This window comes from Raphanus sativus, chromosome 6 (assembly GCF_000801105.2).
Source record: "Raphanus sativus cultivar WK10039 chromosome 6, ASM80110v3, whole genome shotgun sequence".
NCBI lineage: Eukaryota > Viridiplantae > Streptophyta > Magnoliopsida > Brassicales > Brassicaceae > Raphanus > Raphanus sativus.
Window position 1 is genome coordinate 37,402,727 of NC_079516.1, and position 23,510 is coordinate 37,426,236.

The 23,510-nt window shown below is 31.9% G+C and overlaps 2 protein-coding genes across 2 annotated transcripts; both read left to right on the plus strand.

Moving 5' to 3' along the window:
- Nucleotides 1-10,960: 10,960 nt before the first annotated feature.
- Nucleotides 10,961-13,618, plus strand: LOC108809982 (probable apyrase 5). The gene is made up of 8 exons (XM_018582114.2): nucleotides 10,961-11,563; nucleotides 11,793-11,905; nucleotides 12,193-12,300; nucleotides 12,521-12,563; nucleotides 12,689-12,868; nucleotides 12,971-13,068; nucleotides 13,152-13,348; nucleotides 13,449-13,618. The coding sequence occupies exons 1-8, from the start codon at nucleotides 10,975-10,977 to the stop codon at nucleotides 13,573-13,575; spliced, it is 1,455 nt and encodes a 484-aa protein (XP_018437616.1). The 5' UTR covers nucleotides 10,961-10,974; the 3' UTR covers nucleotides 13,576-13,618.
- A 7,384-nt stretch (nucleotides 13,619-21,002) lies between these two features.
- On the plus strand, nucleotides 21,003-23,145 carry LOC108809127 (uncharacterized). Its single transcript, XM_018581258.2, has 6 exons — nucleotides 21,003-21,451; nucleotides 21,550-21,621; nucleotides 21,986-22,053; nucleotides 22,126-22,276; nucleotides 22,363-22,446; nucleotides 22,537-23,145. Exons 1-6 carry the CDS (start codon nucleotides 21,221-21,223, stop codon nucleotides 22,714-22,716), a joined length of 786 nt encoding a protein of 261 aa, XP_018436760.1. The 5' UTR covers nucleotides 21,003-21,220; the 3' UTR covers nucleotides 22,717-23,145.
- The last annotated feature ends 365 nt before the right edge of the window (nucleotides 23,146-23,510 follow it).

Below are 23,510 nucleotides of genomic sequence, written 5' to 3' on the forward strand. Positions count from 1 at the left end.
TACTTTTTTGTTCCCAATATTCCTCCTCGTCTCTATAAGCTTCTTTTAACTTACGAGAAACCTCCAATACCTCTTCATTTGTCTTTGTGAAATCATTTTGAATTTCCTCAAGTGCCTTCTGGAGAGTATTTATTTTCTCCTTCCCATATGGAGGATTGTTCTTTCGCCATACTGAAATCTCATGTCTACACCAGTGAACTCTATCCACAATGCCGACCTTATCATTTACCCTTCTCGATTGCCAACCCCGCGATATTGATTCCATAAGCCCATCTTCTCCTATCCATCTCTTGTCAAACCGGAAGGAACCTCGAAACTTGATGACTTTATCCTCAATCGAAGCCACAATCGGTCTATGGTCCGATCCAAACATGCCCAGATACTCTACTTGGGAATATGGAAACATGTTATGCCAGTCGTTATTTCCAAGAGCTCGGTCCAACCGGCACTTAACATTATGTCCCTTCCTCCTTCCACTCCATGATAAAGTATTCCCAAAACTTGGAAATTCCATTAAACCACAGTTATCTATCATGTTATTAAAATCCAAAAACGTATCTGCGTGTCGTAGAGTACCCCCTTCCTTCTCGTGATTGCCTCTGATCTCATTTAGATCTCCAATAATAAACCATGGGTCAATTCGTGAAATACCAATCCTCGTCAATCTTTCCCAGACTGGTTGCCTTATATTCTTTTGCTTTTGCTCTTGCTATTTGGTATGATTATATAAGGATATCATGTTGATGGCTAAGAAGAGTTTCTTTTGATGATGAGCTCCCACTTTCATATCTCTCTTCCTTGATTTTTTGTGAAAGTTTACTTGTGGACAAGTAAAGGACTAGTGTGGGGGAGTTGATATATAGTGATTTTTATAGTTTTTAGCTACTCATTTCATGTCATATTAATTATTTTAGGATGCATTTATATGTATATAGTGCATACATTTGTCCATTTGCATTTAACAGGGTTAGGAATGCACAATTGGAAGTTTCTGGGTTGATTCGTGAGGGCATTTATGAAATTTCAAGAGCTTTGGGGTCACTTTGTGAAAAGCCAAAGGTCTGAGGACCAGAGATGCAAAAACCCTAAAATCCACCATTGGCGATGACGATTGTTCTTCTCGCCGGACTGGTTGACGACGGCGAGGCTCGATTTGACGGCGAGGAAGCTGAGCATGACGAAGAAGACGGAGACGAGTTGCAGAGCCGGATCGTAGAAGCTTGATTTGGAGCTCCCGTCCTTTGATTTCACGGTGGAGGCGGAGAACTCGAGGTCTGAGCCACTTCGCGGAGGAGCACAGCACGGCGTATGGAGCAAGACACTACGGAGGAGACTTGAGCTCGATTTTGATTTGGCCAGGAAGAGGACTCAGAGCTCAAGCTCGTAGAGGTTCACAGCGGTTTGCCAAAACGGGTCCATGAAGTCGCTGTGGTCAGAACCGGGTGATAGGGAACAGGTTGAGTAACCCGGGCGCAAGAGAAGAAAAATAACCTGATTTTATTTGGTTGACCGGTTTAGTTTCGGTTTGACCGGTTTAATCTGAGTAAACCAGGACGATTTTGGACTCCTCTATATATATTTGTAGACCTAAAAACCCTAGTTTTATCTCATTTTCTCTCTAGACTTTGCCTCATTTTGTAAAACCTTGAACCTTTTGATTATCTAGGAATTTATTCATCTTATATCTTGTTTCTCTTAATCATTAACATGATTAGCCTTGAATCTCATATGGATTTGAGGTTTCTCATGGAGATTAGGGAGTAGACACATTTTGGATTCATGGATTAGGGTGATTAAGGGTGATTAGTGAAGATCTAGAGTGTTTAATGTTAGATCTACTTATTTCTTTGCTTGTTGAGGGTTTCTTAATGTTATTTTAGTCTTGATCATACTAAAATAGATCCTTAGACATTTCCTGCCCGAAAGGTGTATGATGAAATGTCTGAACCAACTCTTCAATGCTTTTAATGCACTTTGCCAAAGAGATTTGTTGTTAAAGGTGTTAAGATTGCTAGTAGACTTGTCCATAATGATTGCTTTAGTAATATTCAACCGAAGAGATTTGATGCTTGAGTTACTAAAGCAATTGAGCATTCATCTTGAGAAAGAGCTTGTTTAATGTTGTGTCTAGGCATAAGGAAATTGTTGATTTGATAGTTTGCCATTCTAGCTTGGATCTTAGTCACCCAAAATCAAATCCCTAGTCCCATGAGTCCACCTTAGCATTTGATTGAGTTCTTGCACTAGTTTCTAGATTGGATTTGAGATCACCTTGTTCATATTAGTAGGTTCTTAGCTTGTTACTATCATCCATCTTCTCGTTTGCTTAGATTAAGAGAGTTTGTGTATTCTTGGTGTTATAGATCACTAGTTCTATGTGGTTCGACAACCTTTCTATACTATCATTTGACTTGGAAGCTTTGAAAACTTCCAATATCAATCTGACAAAAAAAATTAGTTATTTCAATTCATATTGATGCCGTTTGTTTAAAGAGGAGAGTTTTTATTGGATAAGTGTTGAGGACACTCATACTTAACTACATACTTCTTGATCATTTGGGTTTGTATTGTGCTCGTTATATATTTTTTTTCCATCATAGAAATTATATTAAAGGAAAGCCCAAAGGCCGAAACTGGGCAGGCCGAAATCCTAACACCCTTACAACCAACACAGTCCACACAACAAACTGGGCTACACAAACAAAATAAAAACGGGCCTCAAGTCCATTACCACCAACGAGGCACAACTGCTAAACTCGACCGACACCTTGGGAGGAGAAACCACGTATTGCCATCCTCTACACGGCATGGACACGCGTCATCCGATTCCTCCCTTCGATGTCGCCGCTGCAGATCTTCACCGGAGGGCACGGACGAATCCCACCAGCCGTCGCAAACCTCGGCGCCAAACACCAGCTTTCTTGCTTCCAACCTCGACAGATAAAGAAGCCGCATCACCATCGCCTTTGTTTTTAGATTCAGAACACCGGAGAGCTTCATCTGGCCTCACCCGAGATCTCGACCCGAGGCGTCGCGGTCCACAGCTTCAACATCACGCTTCATCAACCGGAGAGCATCCATCGATAACTCGAGATCTCCTCCCTATCCGAAGCCAAACACAACCACCAGACATCAAACGGAACGTCACCGGAACATAGAAACCTCCACCTAAAGAAAACCCTAAAACCGACTGTTCACCTTTGAAGGAAAAGAGTAACGACAGAGTCGCTAAGCTGACCGCCCACCGGGAAGAAGGTGCGGCGACGGAAACTAAAGATCTACACAAAATCCTAAAAGAAAGGACGCTTTAAAACAACTAGGAAGAAACGCCGGACCGACGGACAGTGACTGTAAAAGCTCACTCCGTCGGCCGGAAAAGCTTTTTCTCTCTTGGTTGTTTCTCTCTCTCTAACTTTCTCCCTCTATCTCCCTAAAGTACAATGACATGATCGTATTGTGCTCGTTATATATTGTTAATAAATTTGTGATAAATGCAACATAGTTATGCTTGTGATTATTCTCGAGATGATGTTTCTTACTACGATTTTTTTTTCATTATTATTTGAATTATATTTTTAATTTTTTTGTTTCATTTGTATTTAAATATATCTTAAATATACAATGAACCGATAACACAAATATATAATGGTAGGTGAATGAAAATTTTCCTTTTTATTCATGATGAACAAACTAAAATTATTTGTGCTCACATTTTTGAATTATCAGAACTGAAAATTATATTCAAGAAAGCAAGCTACATGAATAAAAAGTTAATTAAATTTTTGATATGATTAAACAATATTTTATCTTGTTCATTCAAGTTTGTATGGAAAAAAATTATTTACAACTTATCTTTAATAGCTTTAGAATAATTGAATTATCGTTTCCAAATATGAATCAGTTATGTTTGGTTTAGTGATAAAATAGATTTATCGATCTAACTATATTAGACATCTTAGTTAACATTTTTCTTTCTTTGGGCCGCCATGCAATCTTCTTGAAAAATCCTTGGATGAAAATTATTAAAATCTTGTAAAACTCAAGGGGGATAATTAATAATACAGTGACTTTCTCTAATTTATATCAAATTTGGGATGAAGTTTAACTTGGAACGATAAAAAGTCGACTGATATGGATTCTATGCAATGTGTTCTCACCATAAATAACTAGATCATGATATACTTTTACTTACTATAGCCGGCACATTTCCAAATTTACTTCCATACGCTGATATTTTTGAGTTAATGTTGCAGGTTACAGAGAGGCTTCTTGTCCATGAAGCAATGACGATTAGTCGATTACGGACATGGAATGGCAAGATATACGCTTTTATCTCAAATGAATTAAGTTCTCGAATTCTTCCTGTCAGTTGAGTCGCAAATGATATTGGTCTTGCTGACAGACATGTTGGGTCACTGACACGGGGCTTTTAAATGCTTTAAAGCTTTCTCAATTTGTATTTGTGTATTTTTATCAGCGAAGTGTATAGAGATGTCGAATTGTCAAAACCTATAGGATGGTGTTGTGTTCCAAATAAAAACTAATACAAAAACCTATAGGATTGCAAGTCTGAGAATCTAGGCATGTTCTTGGCAAGAGAATAGTATCCTGATGGAAGTGTTTGCTCTGAGCAAGCTGTTGTGTAAGAGACTGCGTTAATGACTCTTCCGGTTGAATCACCTATACATACATATATCCATATGCTACACATTATCGATACATAACATATATAGCAAGATTGTCTTATTGCAGTTTCAAAAGCATACCAGCGCCGAGGCCAATAGCCTGGCAAGCCCAAAGTCAGAGACTTTTGCCTCCCATGTGGCTGCGTCTATGAGCACGTTCGTTGCTTTCAGATTGTAGTGAGTGATGTTACTCCCGTGCTGATAAGCAAGACCTCTCGCTATCCCCAGAATGATGCTGAATCATTCACGCCAAGGCAGGCAAACGCACTCGTCCCTGTCTGTATAAGCTTCCCCAGACACATCATAACACTCCACGAAAACAGCTACGCACTCAGGATTGACGCTTGAAGACCACGATATTACTCTCTGAACCATGAAAGAGAGTGCTAAGAGAAATTAAAGAATAGGTATTTGAAATAGCTATATGGCACGATAGCTTTCCGACTCCAGAACGGAATTGAAATCTGATCACAGATCAGAAAGAAAACTTCGAACCATAAAGATCGAAACTTTAATAAAATCAAGCTAAAACCAAAGTTAAGAGATGAAAGAAGTGAAGAACCGCTTCAGTTTTAGTTTGAAACCACAACAAACCACTAAAAATTACTCTTCTTGTCTCCCACAAAAGATTAGATTGAAAACCAATGAAGAGAAACAAAAAGAAGAGGTAAACTATAAACAAAAGATCCAATTCATTATATTATTATGAACATGAGCCGGAAAAGAAAATCAAGTTTTCTCTCTCTTTGAAAGATATAAAGATTTGAGAACAGAGAGAAAACTCTCTCTCTAGAAATTACAAACTCATAGTCTATACAAACTCATAGAGAAGGAGCTGCAGCAGTCGCGTCCAGTAGTACCCTTTGATCTCAACGACATTCCTGTGCCTCAGCTTGTCTGAGTTTTCTTATCTCGCTCTCGAACTCCTCCTGCGACTTTATCAGACCCGAGAAGGTCAGTTTCTTGACTGCCATCCTGGAGACTCGTCTTGTAGACCACTCCGAACCCACCACGACCTAGCTCGCAGAAACGCTTATTTATATCTCCAAATCGTGAAGAATTCGAAGAGATCGAAGGTTGTGATGTGATGAGAAGTAGTGGGGTCGAAGATTAAATGTTAAGTTTATTGATATCTTGTGTATTTACATGTTCTTAAGCTTCATTCTAGTCTTTATATTGTTTCTTTGCATGCATTTAGAGTGCATTTAGGTTGCATTGCATTACATTTGTCTCTATCAGATATTGGAGATGCTTATTGGTGACTTTGGAGACATTTGAGGGGTTTTGAGTCAAAATGGTTAAAGATGAACATGGATGAAGGCCTTAAAGATATCTTTTGAAGCTCAAATTTTGGGAAGACAAAGTAAATTGAGTTAGCTTTCTAATGGAGGTGGTTTCAAGTCATTTGGATCTGTATTGAAGGAGTTATGATCAATCTACTGGAGGCATATCAACCCTGTAGCGACCAGAGCCGTAGCGACCAGAGCATGTCGCTAGGAGGGCTCCGAGCGTACGTAGCGACCACTGTAGCGGGATGCAAGGTCGCTACGGGCGAAAAAGACTGTTTTTTTATTTGGGTTGATCCAGGATTGTTGGGTTGACCCAGCTCGTTTTTAGACTTCTATAAATACCCTTTAGACCTGATTTTGAGGGAGATCTTGTTTTTCATTGTAATCACATTAGCTATTTTGGTGAAAGACTTAATCTTGAGCTTTTTTCATCTTTATCTCTTGTGATTATTGATCAATCTTGACCACTAAGCATGATTAACTTTCAATCATCCATGGGTTTTGGGTTATTCATGTCTATTAGTGAGTAGTTACCTTTTGGATTCATGGGATAGGGTGATTAGAGTGATTAAGTGAAGATCTAAAGGTGTTTAGTGTTAGATCTCTTGTTTTCTTGATTGTCTACTTCTCTTATTGCTAGATTAAAGTTGGTCTCTTTATTCTAGAGCTCTAGACATTTCCCACCCACAAGGTGTTTGATGAAATGTCTGAACCAAGTAGAGCTTGCTCTAAACTTACCTTACACAAAGACCATTGTGCTAAGGGAGTTTAGATAGTTAATAGACTCATCCCTAATGATTGATTAGATCTTTTAGGCTCAAAGACCTTTGATGTCTAGTTGATTAAAGCAAATGAGCATTCTTCTTGACCATAGAGCTTACTTATTTCAGTGTTCTAGACTTAAGGAAGTCTTATGATTGAAAGTTTGACACCCTTAGATTGGATCTTAATCAATTAAAGTCAAATGCCTAGCCCCATGAGTCCTATTGTCCTAGATTGATTGAAAGCTTGTTCATTTATTGTATTTTAGCATAGTTCTAGTTCACATCATCATTCAAAACCTGTTTGCACTTAGATTAAGCATAGATTTGTATTCTCAGTGCATTGAAATCACATAGGATTGATTCGACATCTCACATACTACTTCATTTGATAGGGACCTGAAAAGTCATGTTATCATTTATGGCTTCAGCATAAATCTTGGTGAATCCGTTACTCAGTTTTAGTGTACGACGAAGAAGTTGAAATGATTAACAGAATGTCGTCTTTGAAGACAAAGAAAAGAAGTGTGGTCATGGCTCTGGGCCAACCATCCCGAAAGCCCAAATGCAAAACATTATACAAAGCTACCAAAATTATCCGTAAATTATGCTTTAATTGTCAAAGCCCAAATATCAAAACAGATTTTAAGTGAAACACGGATGGGGTTACCGTTTGGACACGTGTCGAGTCATGAGGAACTCATTTAGTGACGTGGCTCTCTAAAAACAGAGACACATTTTCTTTATATATATAGATATAGATACATGGCCCAAATAAGGCATGTTGTCGATTCTACAATGAGAATCAGTTTGAAATTGACAAACATGTAGAAATTAAAAAAAAATTCACATTTTATATTAGATGAAACATGTAAAAGATTATCTTTACACTAAACTGAGATTGACGAATCATCCTAATGGTAAATCCATAGAGATTTGAGACTAATTGTGGAGAGACACTAAGTGAAAAAATGTAAAACTCTCCAAATCAGAAATATATTTCAAAGTAGTAAAAGTATTATAGATAGTACTATAGAAAAATTAATGTAATGAAGATACATATATATTAAATCAGAAGTTTACCAAATACTTGGCGTAAATTAATTAAGCCATTTTGGTTCAGTCGTGACGCGAATAATATTAAAGATTTATTGAAAATGATTCTTATCTTTAAAATCATAATGTCTGCCACATTAATAAGAGCAACATTATTGATGTCTTTGTACTAGGATCTTTAAAAAAAAAATATGTGTATGTAAATATTATATATGCGTGTGTAATTGTGGGTTAAAGATTTTACGGAAATCCAAACCGAAAATTCTTTATTTAAATTGGGTTTAGATTTCCGTAAAGTCTTTAACCTACGATTATACACGCATATATAATATATACATACACATATTTTTTTTTAAAGACCCTAGTACAAGGACACCGTTTAATGATGCCCTAAAAGGACGAAAAAGAAATGTGGGGCCTTGTGTTTTTAACTGGGTCTGTCGTTTAGAGGGGCTTGTGAATCACGTTTTGAATTATAGCTAGACCTGACCCGACTTTCACCCCAAAAGTTGAGTAGTTAGGTGTTCATATATATGCGCTCAATGATTTCTTCTTCACTACAAAATACAGGAGACTAAGGGTAGAGTAGCAGACGAGCTTCAAGCCTTTCAACGCCGGCAATCTTCGAACTGCCGTTTCAACCTCCGTTCTGTTACCATTAAAAAAAGAGTTAGGTTCTCTATTAAAATGCATAAATTTCGAAAACTACAAACACGAAGAAATTGCTATAGTTTATGTATAATTTATAGTTTTAACTTTCACGAATGTTACCACTTACCATATGTCCATAATCATATACGTTCAGATCTCAAGATTATCTTGTAAATTTTCGCTAAGATTACTTAAACGTTGGTGCAAACTTATAGAATGTTCATAAAAGATATATATGAATGCCTCATGAGAGTACATAATATTATTTTATATAAAAATACAATTTAAAATTCTTATTGTATTATATTTTTATAATTCTCAAAAGTTATAAGGATATATATATAAAAAAATACATGGCCCAAATAAGGCATGTTGTCGATTCTACAATGAGATTCATGAGTTCGAAATTGATAAACATATAGTGTTATTTTTTCGAAGGAAAGAATTAAAAAATGTTACATTTTATATTAGATAAAACATGTAAAAGATTATGTTTACACTAAACTGAGATTGACGAATCATCCTAACGGTAAATCCATAGTGATTTGAGACAAATTGTGGAGAGACACTAAGCGAAAAAATGTTAAACTCTCCAAATCAGAAATAGATTTCCAGGTAGTAAAAATATTATAGATAGTACTATAGAAAAATTAATGTAATGGAGATACATATATATTAAATCAGAAGTTTACCAAATAGTTGGCGTAAATCAATTAAGCCATTTTGGTTTAGTAGTGACGCGAATAATACTAAGAAAAAATAATTGCTCGCTATTTCAAGTATTGGCCATTACATGGTTAACCATGCAAACTAAATAAATGTATATCCAGCTATACGAAGTATATGTTATGCATGATAACATCCCTCAACTTTATGAAGTTATATAGTTAACATCACGAGTTTAATTCCAATCATCCAAAAAGTGATGTGTATGTGAGAGACTGTTTAAATATCTCGTTTCATCAATTAAAATATGACCAAAACGAACGTAATTTAACTAAAATTTGTTTTGACCCGTATTTTAAAAGTGTCAAAATATTTTTAACAAAATCTACTTTACAAAATCAATATGTTTTAACATTTTTGATAAGTTGTGTTTTGACATTTTATTTTAGTGTATTTTAAAACTATATAATTATATTATTTATATTTATATTAATATGAAAGTTATTGTTTTAATCTGTTTTTGTTATGAACTTTTAATAAATATTCTGTAATTTGTTTGATTAATTATGTGATATATACTTCTTGATATTTTTAATTATAAAACTTATTTGTTGTCAGTTTATTCACTAACATTGTATTTGTTTAAAACTTATGTGATAAATTATATACTTTTAAGAATAAAAATAATGAGGAATAAAAATCTAATATGAAAGTTTTATTGAGTTTCAACAAATGCAATTTTTGTTTATAAAAAATTATAAAATATTTCATTAATTTAACTTATTATATTAAACAAATAAAATGTTAGAGTTAATAAATTGACATCAAATAATATAATCAATAAAATCACGGATCAAAATAAAATTTAGGTAAATTACCGTCAAATACGTTATATTTTAATTGATGAAATGATATATTTAAGCAGTCAATGATATATATATCAATTTTTGGATGAATTAAATTAAAATCGTAATGTTAACTACATAACATCATAAAGTTGAGGGATGTTATCATGCATAATATATATTTCGTGTAGCTGGGTATACATTTATTTAGTTTGCATGATTAGCCATGTGATGTCAAATACTTCATGTAGCCAGCAATCATTTTTTCTAATACTAAAGATTTATTGAAAATGATTCTTATCTTTAGAATCATAATGTCTACCGCATTAATAAGAACAACATTATATATATGCATGTGTAATTGTGGGTTAAGGATTTTACGGAAATCCAAACCGAAATTTTTTTATTTAAGTTGGGTTTGAGTTTCCGTAAAATCCTTAACCTACAATTACATCACGCATATATAATATATACATACACATTTTTTTTAAAAGATTTTAGTACAAGGACACCCATTAATGATGCCCTAAAAGGACGAAAAAGAAATTTGGGGCCTTGTGTTTCTAACTGGGTCTGTCGTTTAGAGGGGCTTGTGAATCACGTTTTGAATTATAACTAGACCTCACCCGACCTTCACCCCAAAAGTCGAGTACTTAGGTGTTTATAAATATGTGCTCAAGGATTTCTTCTTCACTACAAAATACAGGAGAGTAAGAGTAGAGTAGCCGACGAGCTTCAAGCCTTCAACGCCGGCAGTCTTCGAACTGCCGTTTCAACCTCCGTTTTATTACCACTAAAAAAAGAATCAGGTTCTCTATTAAAATGCATAAACTTCGAAAATTACAAACACAAAGCAATTGCTATAGTTTATGTATAATTTATAGTTTTAACTTTCATGAATGTTACCACTTACCATATGTCCATATACGTTCAGATCTCAAGATTATCTTGAAAATTTTCGTTACGGTTAATTAAACGTTGGTGAAAACTATATTGTCATGCTCATTTTCAGGTTTGAAAAATGAAGTCGGAGATGGATCCTCTCATGGTTCAGATTTCACCCGACCACCACCAATCATTGCCCTCGGCATACACTTTCACTAAGCCCAAGTCAAAACCCTCGATACCGTTTCTCCTGCTAATCCTCACTTCACTCGTTTCTGTCGCCGTCACGTTTGGGTTTATGTTTCTTCTCTATCCATTCCTGTTCTCCGGATGGAACTGGAGCATAAGTTCGTACCGGTACAGCGTTGTTATCGATGCTGGGAGCTCAGGGAGCCGAGTTCACGTGTTCCGGTACTGGTACCAGTCAGGCAAACCGGTTTACGATTTCAGTGGCGACAACTACGCTAACTTGAAGCTGAACCCTGGTTTGTCTTCGTATGCTGATCATCCGGAAGAAGCTAGCGTGTCAGTCACAAAACTTGTGGACTTCGCCAAGGGGAGAGTTCCCAAGGCAATGTTGAAGAAGAGTGGCATTAGGTTAATGGCGACAGCTGGAATGAGATTGCTTGATGTAGATGTTCAGGAACAGATTTTAGATGTCACCAGAAGAGTTCTTAGATCTTCTGGTTTTAAATTTCGAGATGAATGGGCCTCGGTTATCTCTGGTTAGTAATGCTATTATTGATTAACTAAGATTAGGGTTTTTATTGATTGCTGACATAAATGTTCAAAGTTTACTTGTTGGTTGGAATGGCTTGGATCTAAGTTTTAGTTTCTTTCTATATATATATATATATTAGCTAATAAGTTGAGTTAATAGTAAATGTGCCAATCCATTAAGAGTTAAGTTAATAAATTATTAATTAGAAATCTCTTGGAAATTCTTTTGGGCAGGATCTGATGAAGGTATATATGCTTGGGTTACAGCAAACTATGCACTTGGTTCGCTTGGAGGTGATCCGTTGAAAACAACAGGGATTGTTGAGCTCGGTGGGGCTTCTGCGCAGGTATAATCTCTTTTCCCTGTCAAATTATTATAAACCTCAAATAGGTGGTGAAAACCGAGCTTTTAAGATAGCATCGGTACTTCTAGTCATCTTTATTACCAAGCTGAAATTCTAAAGTATCGATTATCTTTGTCTTTTGTTTTTATCTGTTTTTACCGTGAAACTAAGTTTAGAATTGAAGCTCTATATGTTCACATATTTTCTGTAAAATTCTAATTTTCAGTTAGTGAAATCTATATACATTCTTATAAAAAATAGATTGTAATATAATTTGTGCATTTGTTTAGGTAACATTTGTGTCAAGTGAGAATGTGCCTCCTGAGTTCTTCCGTACGATATCATATGGAAATGTTTCGTATAAAATCTATACTCACAGCTTCCTCCACCTTGGACAGGTAAAATCTAATTAGAGCAGACCATGTGTCTTCGAGTACTTTTTTTTGGTCCATTCATTTAAAGTACTTTTGAAACTCGTGTATTGTATGTCCTTATTTGTTTGCTGCTTATTGATCTCAAATATATATACATTTTAAAAAAATTCTCAAAAATTGTATAACATGCCACCAAACACTTATGTTGATGTTGAATAAGCTATTAACTTTTGTCGCCTTGCAGAATGAAGCCCATGAAAAGTTATGGACATCACTCCATAACTCAGGTAAATGTTGATATATCAGCTTACTTAAATTGGGTAGCTACTTATAGCCAAATTGAAATAAGCGTACTTTGTGTTAAAAAAAGCTTACTTATCTCAAAACTCATATAGTGCTTCAATCCTTCCAGCCGCAAGCTCTTCAGAAGACGAGATAGTTACTGACCCTTGTACTCCTAAAGGTTACAACCTCGACAAAAATTCACACAAGGATTCATCCGAGGAAAGCAGATTAACAGGCTCGCTTCAAGCTGCTGGTAATTTCACAAAATGCCGATCAGCGACATATGCAATGTTGCAAGAAGGAAACGGTATAAGATAACTTTATCATTAATATATCTGAGTATCGTTGATCAGTGTCAAGTTTCTTTATCTCTTAAGAATTCAGCCTTGGTACTTTTTGTTATGTGTAGAGAAATGTCCTTATAAGCATTGTTCTATTGGATCTACATTCACACCTGATCTACAAGGGCATTTTTTGGCGACATCAAATTTCTACTACACGTCCAAGGTATAATGTAATCCAAAACCTCATATCTGCATGGATGGTTTTTTTATGGAACATAGGTCGACTAATGTTTATGTATGAATCAGTTCTTTGAGTTGGATGAAAAGGATTGGCTAGCTGAAATGATTCCAGCTGGAAAGAGGTACTGTAAAGAAAAATGGTCGGAACTGAAAGCAGAACACCCAACAACAAAAGAAGAGTATTTGCTTGGGTACTGCTTCTCATCAGCATATATTATCTCAATGCTTCACGATAGTCTTGGTTTTGCTCTTGATGATGGAAGGTAAATGTTATCGCACAAATTCAAGAACGGTCTTAAAAATCAATGTTGAATTTTTATGTTTCGATAAATAAAATAAAATTGTGTTTGTGTTGTCTTGCAGAATCGAGTTTGCGAGTAAAGCAGGAGAAAAAGACATACCACTAGAATGGGCATTAGGAGCTTTTATCCTGAAAACTTCCTCAGCCACTTTTGACTACAGTGGTATATCAAGAAAAATGCTTGGTTGAAATGACGTATCAAAATAAAATAAAAATATGATATTGATATGCTGCGAAATATCACGTGTCTAATCAAACACGTTAGTTGTGTAATGTATTTGTATTTTACGTCAAGTTGCGTTTGAAACTATTGTCGTTGTTTTCTCTTAATGAAATAAAATTAGCTACTATAATTTGAAAAAAAAAAAAAGAATGTCAGACTGATTTAATAGAAAAGTTTTTACGATATTTTTTATCGGTAATATATGTGGCGGTATGTGTATAGTTTGACATCTCATAACAGCATTATCTGCGACGTTAAAACTATTTGGAAATGCCAATTATAGTCTGAATCAGTGTTTTCATATTTGATCCAAATCTGATCAAATTGTAAAACCCATTAATCCATAAATAATTCTATTTGGAACTAACAAAAAAATCTATTGATTTAAAAATTGATAAAAAGACTCACGATCCAACATCAGTTGACCTGATCAAAGTCGAGAAAAAAGGTTAATATTTCTAACAAAATCTAATTACACTTTTCTTTACACTTATTAATATTACACAAAACTGAATAAATTACTTTGATGAAATTTGTATTATATCATTCAAAGTAAATGAATAAACTAATAACAAAGAAAACCAGAATTTTATTGATATAACAATATTTTACTATTTTTATTTTTATTACTGATAATATATTATAAGTTTTGTTTTAACTATTTCAGATTTAAACGTTAATTTTATATTAATTTTTTAATTATTTATTATCTTATTTTAAGCCAAAGTTCTTATTAGGTTTTAAAGGTTAATCAAATGATTTTATTTCATGGAGAATGAAAATTGAAATAAAAAAAAAATATTTAAATATATTTTGTAAATAAAACTTAATATCATCTTATATTTCAATGCTTAATATTATGTTCATATATAATTATATATTATAATATTACATGTTTTAACTTTTTCACACAGATTAGTAAAACACATTAAATTTCAGTATTAAATATATTTTTTGTGATTATCTATTTTTTTAATTTTACACCAATAAGAGTTTAGTAAATGTAATAAATTTTCTTGATTTGAGAAGTGAATTTCCTTATTTGTCATATTCTTTATAATTTTAGTGAATTTGCTTACTTTTTATATTCTTCTTTTTTTTTTGTTAGCAAACACAGACTCATGATCATAGGATAAGTTATTAGTTTAATTAATATTGTTATTTAAGATTTTACACACACACATATATATATATATATATATATATGTATAAGATAATTAATTAATATTAACCTTTTCTACCGATATATATATACTATTATTTTAAAAATATATTTTAATAAGTTATCAGTTTAATAAATATTATTTTTATTTTTTGGAAGATAATTAATTAGTATTAGACTTTCTTATATATATATATATATATATATAATATACTCTTATTTTAAAATTGTATTTAAATAATAATTATCATGATAATTAAGACATTTAATTAATAAATAGACATTCACAATATCTACTTACTTGTCATCTTTTCCATAATTTTTATGAATTTGCTTCTGTCATATTTTCCATGATTATAGGATAAGTCATAGTTTAATTAATATTATTATTTAACATTTTGTTTTAATATATACATGTATTTGTTTACCATGATATCAAAGATAATTAATAAACATTAACTCATGCTACTGATATATAGACTATACTATTATTTAAAATGATACATTTTAATATATAATTATCACGATATTTAAACTATTTAATTAATAAATATATATTGACAATTGATATTTGCATTATAAACGTTTATTTTATATTTATTTTATGATTTTAGTGATAAATATTATAGTCAGTTTCTCTAATTCTTATTAGAAATACTAATCCAAATATAAATTTTTATAAAATTTATATATAAATATGTTAATATATTTTAATAAATTTGTTTCTTCCATTTATTCGGTTGGATCTGGTAATATATTGAACCATATCCATATATTGTGGTTTCTTAAAAATAACATCCATTTGTTTTTCTTGGTACTACCAAATCCAAACTATTTTTTTTTTCTAGTTCAGTTCAGTTCGGTTTCAAATGGTTCAGTTTTACCAGATTGAACATCCTTAGACTATTGTTATTTTGTTGATGTTTTATGGGTTTTGATTGTTTATAGTCCTCCCCTATGTTACATGGAAACATAAGCGTATGGAAACGCAGAAACGAGATTTAAAAAAAAATTAGGAAGCGGGTACATGTTGTAAGTGTATTTCCATATATATATATATATATATATATATATATATATATATATATATACATATATTAAAATGATAATTTTATAAAATTTAGGACTAAAAATTATATGATTTAAATTTAAAATAATTTTGAAATGATTTCATGTCAAAACTGTGTAAATACACATAAATTAAGTTTAAAAGAAATTATTATATTAATTATTTTTTATACTTCATAAATAATTTACACAATTTATTTGAATATATGATATATTTTTAATAAAAATTTCAATGCATAAAGATAATTTCTAGTATTAGTTTTAAAATTTCTATATTTCTATTCTCTACATTTTATTACTATTAAAATTTGATTTTTATATAAACTAGAACTATGATTTTATATTCTTATTCATTTCGACAAGGTTCTAATTCTGATTCTGATTCTGATTCTGAAGTAGGAAGCGAACGTCCGATAAAACTTCCATGCAATCCAGATCCTTCTAGTGCCAATGGATTTCTTTTTGTGAAAATACAATATTTTTTTTAATTTCAAACCCAAGTTTTCTAATTTGATTATTACTATAGAAAATATTATGATCCAAAACCTACATTTTATAAATAAACCAATGAAACAAAGTAATATAATTTAAGATATTGATTATCAATATAACTATTGAAGTTTATAATTCTAATTTTAAATTTTTATCTAATTTAATAAAATATATCATAAAAAGATCAGAACTAAAATTGTTAGGTACATATGCATATATTAGTCCGCACAAGTTGCCGCACATCAATCAATACTATTATTTTAGAAGTGAATTTACTTATTTGTCATCTTCTCCGTGATAATATGATAATTTAGTAGTTTAATAAATATTATTATTTAAAATTTTATTTTAATATATATATATATATATATATATATATATATATTGAATCAGTTGCTCAAAAAAATATTTATTATGATAGTTAAGATAATTAATTATCATGATATACTATTATTTTAAAAAATATATTTAATTATCATGATATTTAAGACATTTAATTAATAAATAGATATAAATTATTGAAAATTAAGAATATCTATTTACTTGTCATATTATCCATAATTTTAGTGAATATGTTTACTTGTTATATTATTCATGATTATAGGATAAGTCATTAGGTTAATTAATATTATTAATTAAAATCTTGCTTTAATATATACACACACACACATATATATATATACACACATTTATCATGATACTAAAGATAATTAATAAAAACTAACCTATTCTACCAATATATATCTCTACTATTGTTCAAAATAAATATTTTAAAAATAATAATCATGACACAAAACTTGATTTTAAATGCAAAATTGTATCCAAACTTGAATCAAATGCAAAACTAACCTAAAAGTCTTGTGAAATTACAGTCAGCCCTTTGTGACAAAAAAAACAGAACTCATTCTTAAGAATATAACCCAAAAAGTCTTCTGAATCTTCGGATTTTTGTAAGTCATCTAGACGACGTCGAGAGAAGTCGTCTGTTATAGTTGATCTTAAAAATAATTTATAAAAATTTTAAAAATATTTTGATAAATGAAAAATCAAAATCATGTAATTATAAATATTTTTAAGTGATATAAATTAAGATATAATAAAATTGAATTTTTTCAACATAGATGAGTGAAAGTAGTGAATCATGATATTCTTTGGTTTAAGGTTTGGCAAAATATGTTGTAGTATTGTATGTACTCTTATGGTTACATTTTGAATAGCTTAAATGTTTTTTTGAAAAATAATTTTTTTATCTCTATGTGTTTATTTATGTGTATAGTAAACATTTTTTAAGTTTAGTTTGATTTTTATGAAGTGTTTAGTTAGTTAAATTAGTTTAGGGGTTATGTTTAGAGTCTAGACGACTTACAGGGAAGTCGTCTGATGATTAGTATTATCGGTTAGAAGACTTCTCTGAAAGTCTTCTAACTCCCACTAAAAATATTGAAGTCATCTCGGCGAATAGTAAATTTCTAGAAGACTTTCACGTAATTGAAAGTCTTCTAAATCGAAAATATTTAACCTTAATGGAATTTTGTCTCTTTATATAAAGAAAATATACATGTTCTCTCGTTTCCTCTCAAATGGCTGTAACAAAATGTAATGATCCTCATTCTAAACTCTCCGACCTCTCTCTAATCTATTTCAACTTAAAAACACCATATCTTAATATCAATTTGTAGTTATTTCATGTATTATCACTGATTTATTTTGTTTTCGCAGGATCAAATCTGCAATCACAAAGCAGACCATGTATGTCGTGGACACTATGTCGAAGAAAACAAATCAGTAGATTCTTTCGGAAATTAACTTTGACTTAGACAATGAGGGATGAAAACTTCAACTCTTCTTTGGTCTTAACAATGAGAATACATCCCGTGGGCGCAACTGCAGCTCCAAAAACAATTGTCCTATTTTGGACAGTCCGTAACTTGGACTAAATAAATTGACTTAAAATATTGAGCGTTCTACTAAAACTCCCTTAAGGAACCACCAATGCTCATGCTCTAAGGGCAGAATTATCGCGGTTTCTGTAAAGAGATTTTAGCATGTAGGATCCAGAAAAAGTGGAGAAACCGAGCAAAAAAGGCGCAGGAGAAGAAACATTTCGGTAGGTTTTCTGCACTGTTTGCGGACCCCATGTGCAATTTTTTTAACCGAAAAATAAAAAAGAAAAAGAAATTAGAAACCCACTTGGGGTTTGTGGGATAATGCTGCTCTAACCTATATTTTATGAGTAGGTCTATAAAATAAATATCAATCCTATATGTACCATTCTGCTGATCCAAGCCACTAACCTATATTCGCAAAACATACCTTTGTGTACTCTGCAGAAGTCAAGGTTAGCTTATACTTCTTTTTTGGCTTAGTAAACTTGAATCTTCTGTAATTTTTTTTGTAAAAAAGAATCTTTAAATATATTTTCTGTAATTGAGAAATCAATTTTCAATTTTCGGGTATAAGTTATAGTTGTATGTACATCAGATCAAGCGTTTATATTCTTTAGACCTCCTCTTTTTTGAACTAGATAATTAAAACGCATAAAAGTTTACTAGATCTTGACCCGCCCAACCGGACGGGTATTTATTTTATGTTTTAATTTTTTTATTTATAAATGATATATTTGTAATATTTAAAAAAATTTAGATTGAAAATTAACATTTGTAGTTATAATAAAAATTAAAAGTTTAAAAAAATATTTTGATATAAATTTTAAATTCCTAATTAAAATAATATAGAGATGGGTCATAATTTTTTCAATTCCAAAATCTTAGCATTAGTAATAAAAAATAAAATAATTTATAAATAAATAAAATATATAAACATATTTGAAATTAAAATAAATTTGTTAAAAAAAAATCTTACGCCATTGCTGTTTATTTCTATAGTTTGACCCGTGCCCGTATAAATATTGCTTTCACTTCAATTTTTTTCTTTGTTCTAATGATAATATCTATATATATATATAAAATATATATAATATATATATGTAAATTAATATGTATTACATAATTGTTAGTATAACATTTTAAAACTAAAATTTATTTATTACTTTAAATAATTATATTATGTGATTTTAATCGTCTATTATATCACATTGTATCATATAAAAATTTAATATTTATAACTAAACTTATTATTATAAAAGTGTTATACTAACAATTTATAAATAAAATATTTTATATTTTATTTATATGATATATAAATGGATTTTGATGTGTGATTTTATTTATTATTTTTATTAATAAATATGAAAATATTTAATGTTAACAAAAATCTATAGGGAAATTTATTTTGATTAAGATTCATTCTATTAAGGAAATCTACTATTTAAATTAAGAAAATACATTAAATACTTAAATCTATCATTTAAATAAGGAAAAGACAAAATTCTCTACTATCTTTGTTACCAAACAAAATTTTTTTTTTTCAAAAACTCTCATCCCTACTACCAAACAAAAGGTTAAAGTACTTCTACTTTAATAAGATAGATGTTCTTCGGGAGTAGTGAGTTATAACTTAATAAGCATATAAGTTGGTATCCCATATATTTTGGTGGATTTTCTTAACTTTTTATTTTGTTTGATGTTAAAGGTAAATTTTTAAATATATTTCACCGAATTAATTTACGAGCCCTAAATTTACATTAGAAATATATTTCACCGAATAAATTTACATTTGAAATATATTTCTTATATAATAGAAACACTACATTTCTCCGTGCGACAAGCAACTTATTAAAAGATTATATAACGTCAAGAATCAGAGCGTCTGTCTGCATTCATCATCTGTGTCAGACAAACTATTACATTTGTTGAAATTATGTAGACGTGACCATGTCTTTCCTTATTGAATCATTCTTTGTAGTTGATCATTTCTATACACCACAACGGTCAATAATTTCCAAAAAATACAACAACTATGTCAATAAAATATAAACAGTCTGACAGATATGTATATGATCATTAATGGTCAACGACGTTAATATGTTTCTTAAAATGAAAAAAAGAAGATGTGAGTTCTATAATGTTCTTCAAACCAAGTGTTTACTTATTCTAATGAATCTTATACCCATTCTTCATAGTCGTACTTATATCTTGCCTTATCCATCATGATATAAATATCGTTTTACAAAACTCCATCTATATCAAACAACTAGGTATTTTGTATTCATTTTTTTTATCTTTTATTAAAGATAAAAAGCTACACACAACAAAATAAAAAGGTAAGTAAGATACATATTTGATATTTCTAATTATATTTTAAAACGAAAATTTCAGAAAATTAAAAGCTAAAAGACGAAAATGATACTTTTGAAATTGGATAGCTTTGTTGAACTCATCTTGGGACGAAAATAATAAATGGTTATATGTTGTATTTATTTCGAATTATTTGACTCGGTTCTACATTGGATATATAAAGAGACAAGTTGTATATGTAAATCAGTATGTATAAAATTCTCTAATTCCTCTACCAAAACTATAATCTATGTTGTCAATATTAATTAGCTCATTATATATAACTACTAGGAGCCGTTATAAGTATTAAAACTATGGTCAACGGCTAGTCCTAACGGAGCCGTTAAACTTTTCAGACGCCGTTATCTCTCTCTCTCTCTCTGTTCCTCTCCTCTTTTCTTTCGCTGCTATAAAAAGCTGCTTTCCATTTGCTTGATTTACGGGAAAAATCTTGGAAGTTGTCTCTCTATCTTCCCCAGATTTGTTTTTTGTTTTGAAAGCAAAACCACAACTTCTTTGCGTCTCTGCTAACATTCCTCCCGATTTTTCTGCTCTTAAATCAAGGACAAGAAATCCTCCTACTCCACGCTATAAACACTTCTCTTCTTGAACTTTTCCAGGTGATTTTCTTGATTTGTTTTTGTGAGGCTGAAGATGAGTGAACACATGGTGGTAAATGTGGATCGACTGATGCGTCCGGTTCCTTCACCTCCCGTTGAGTCTGAAACACCTGAGCCGTCTTGCATCATGGAGGATAATGCAGTTGATATCTACGAGGGAGAGGAGGAGGATCCACTGGTTTGGTGGGGGGAGTGTCGTATTTGTCAGGAGGAATCTGCTATTAAGAATCTTGAGAGCCCATGTGCTTGCAATGGAAGCTTAAAGGTAGTTTTCTATCCATTGTTCATCATGCTCACACCAAGAAACTATGATTATTATCCAAGAAGATGCTGAGAAAAAAAGCTTCAAATGTTTTTGGACAGTATGCTCATAGAAAATGTGTTCAACGTTGGTGCAATGAAAAGGGAAACACTATATGTGAGATCTGTCACCAGGTATATATCTCTTTTCTCGACTCTGTTTTAATCATTAGGAGTAGAGAGAGAGAGCTAATGACACCACCAGAAACTGAACTGATATATTGGTGTTTTTACCTGTTTATAACATATGTTTGTAGTCTTTTATGGAGTCAAAGTATATATATTGGAGTCTTTGATTATTATTTGGAGTTTTTAGATCTATTTGGCACAAAAGAGGTAGTATTAGATGAGGAAATTATAGATTATCAAGAACAACAATTCCAATGGTGAGTAGTTTAGGATCATTCATTTAAATCATCTCCTGCCTTCCATGCATTTACTGTAAAAATAAATCTATGTAAGTTTGAAATCTGACAACATTTGAACTTGTCTTATCCAGCCATACCAAGCTGGATATACCTCTCCACCACCTCCACTCCAATCTGAAGAAACTACTATTGACATTGGGTATGATCAGTTTCGTAACTACTAGATACATGACTTTGTAATTGTTCTAACTTAAAAGTTATATGTTTGTAGTGGAGGATGGACAATCTCAGGTTTGGATTTAGACCATCCACACCTACTGGCAATCGCAGAAGCTGAACGTCAGATTCTAGAGTTGGAGTATGATGATTATACAGAACCAGATACTAGTCTAGCTGCATTTTTCCGCATATCTGCTCTAATTGTAAGCCTATAAAGCTTTTCTTAGAGTTTCAAACACCACCATTTTCTTACCAATGAGTTGTAAACCTGATGATATCGCTCTTGCAGATGATGACTCTTCTATTGCGGTACGCATTGACTATACCAGATTATGCAGATGGTGAAGAGGAGGACCCTTCTTCTATACTTTCAGTAAGTTGAAACCAAGTTTATATAACAGACTATGCTGCTGATGGTTCCAAGTCCAAAACCACAAAACTAATCTATTAATCTTCTTTGCAGCTTTTCTTACTCCGAGCTGCCACTTTTCTTCTTCCTTGCTACATCATGGCTTCAGCCATTAGTATCTTGCATCGGCGAAGACAAAGACAGGAAGCAGAGGCTTTGGCCACCCGGTTTGCGTTGGTGCTTAGCTCACGTCAACCTAGTGCCATGGTTAATTATCTATCGATGGAGCCTTGATTTACACCACAATTCTGGTACTTCAGAAAAAGATATGGTTTGAAAGAGTAACTTGCAATAAGTAAAAAGAACAGAAGATCCATTGAATAAATCTCCTCTTTCTTTCACTTGTTGCATTGCAACTGACACTTTTCTGATGAAATTACTGAGTCATGTGTGGTGTAGTCAAGATGACGTAGCTATAGAATCATCACAAGATCTACACAAAGGTCCTTTTGAGTCGGCTTTCTCACAAGTTAAAGCGTGCCCAAAAAGTGTCCTAACTTAGTGCATGGTTCTTTTGCTAAAGTAGAAAGATTATGTCATCTTGTGTATGTAGAATTAAAAGTATCTGATTCGGTGCACTGTATAAACTGAAAGATGTTTATGTTTCTTTCTCTGTAATGTAACATTGAGCTTTACAATGACATTACAAGCATTTAACTTTGAGACCGATCAATGCGTCTAACACTTCTGTTCATTGTTCATACGAAGGTTAAGTATCACATTAGAAAAGTTGATGAAAACTCATATTATTTCATAGCATTTGAATTCTTTGGTCGAACACAAAAAGAAAAAAAAAATATTACTAAGATCGATCACATAATGAAGAACAAAGCTCAAAACTAGTTGCACGCAATAGTTCCTAACACTACAAGAAAACACGTTGATACTGAGGGACTTTTTCCTCGGTATGTCGTCGGAATAACCGTATTCCGACGACATACCGAAGAAAAAGTCCCTCGAAAAAATCTCCTCGAAATTTCATTTTTCCTCGAAATTTCCTCGAAATTTTGTGACGGAATTTCGAGAAA

What these genes read in the sequence shown, in the direction of transcription:
- LOC108809982 (XM_018582114.2), top strand. Translation starts at nt 10,975, where the DNA reads ATGAAGTCGGAGATGGATCCTCTCATGGTTCAGATTTCACCCGACCAC. An exon ending in GACATCACTCCATAACTCAG is followed by an intron (nt 12,564 to 12,688) that starts GTAAATGTTGAT and finishes CAATCCTTCCAG; the next exon opens with CCGCAAGCTCTTCAGAAGAC. An exon ending in AATGTTGCAAGAAGGAAACG is followed by an intron (nt 12,869 to 12,970) that starts GTATAAGATAAC and finishes TGTTATGTGTAG; the next exon opens with AGAAATGTCCTTATAAGCAT.
- LOC108809127 (XM_018581258.2), top strand. Translation starts at nt 21,221, where the DNA reads ATGAGTGAACACATGGTGGTAAATGTGGATCGACTGATGCGTCCGGTT. An exon ending in CTTGCAATGGAAGCTTAAAG is followed by an intron (nt 21,452 to 21,549) that starts GTAGTTTTCTAT and finishes GTTTTTGGACAG; the next exon opens with TATGCTCATAGAAAATGTGT. An exon ending in ACCCTTCTTCTATACTTTCA is followed by an intron (nt 22,447 to 22,536) that starts GTAAGTTGAAAC and finishes TCTTCTTTGCAG; the next exon opens with CTTTTCTTACTCCGAGCTGC.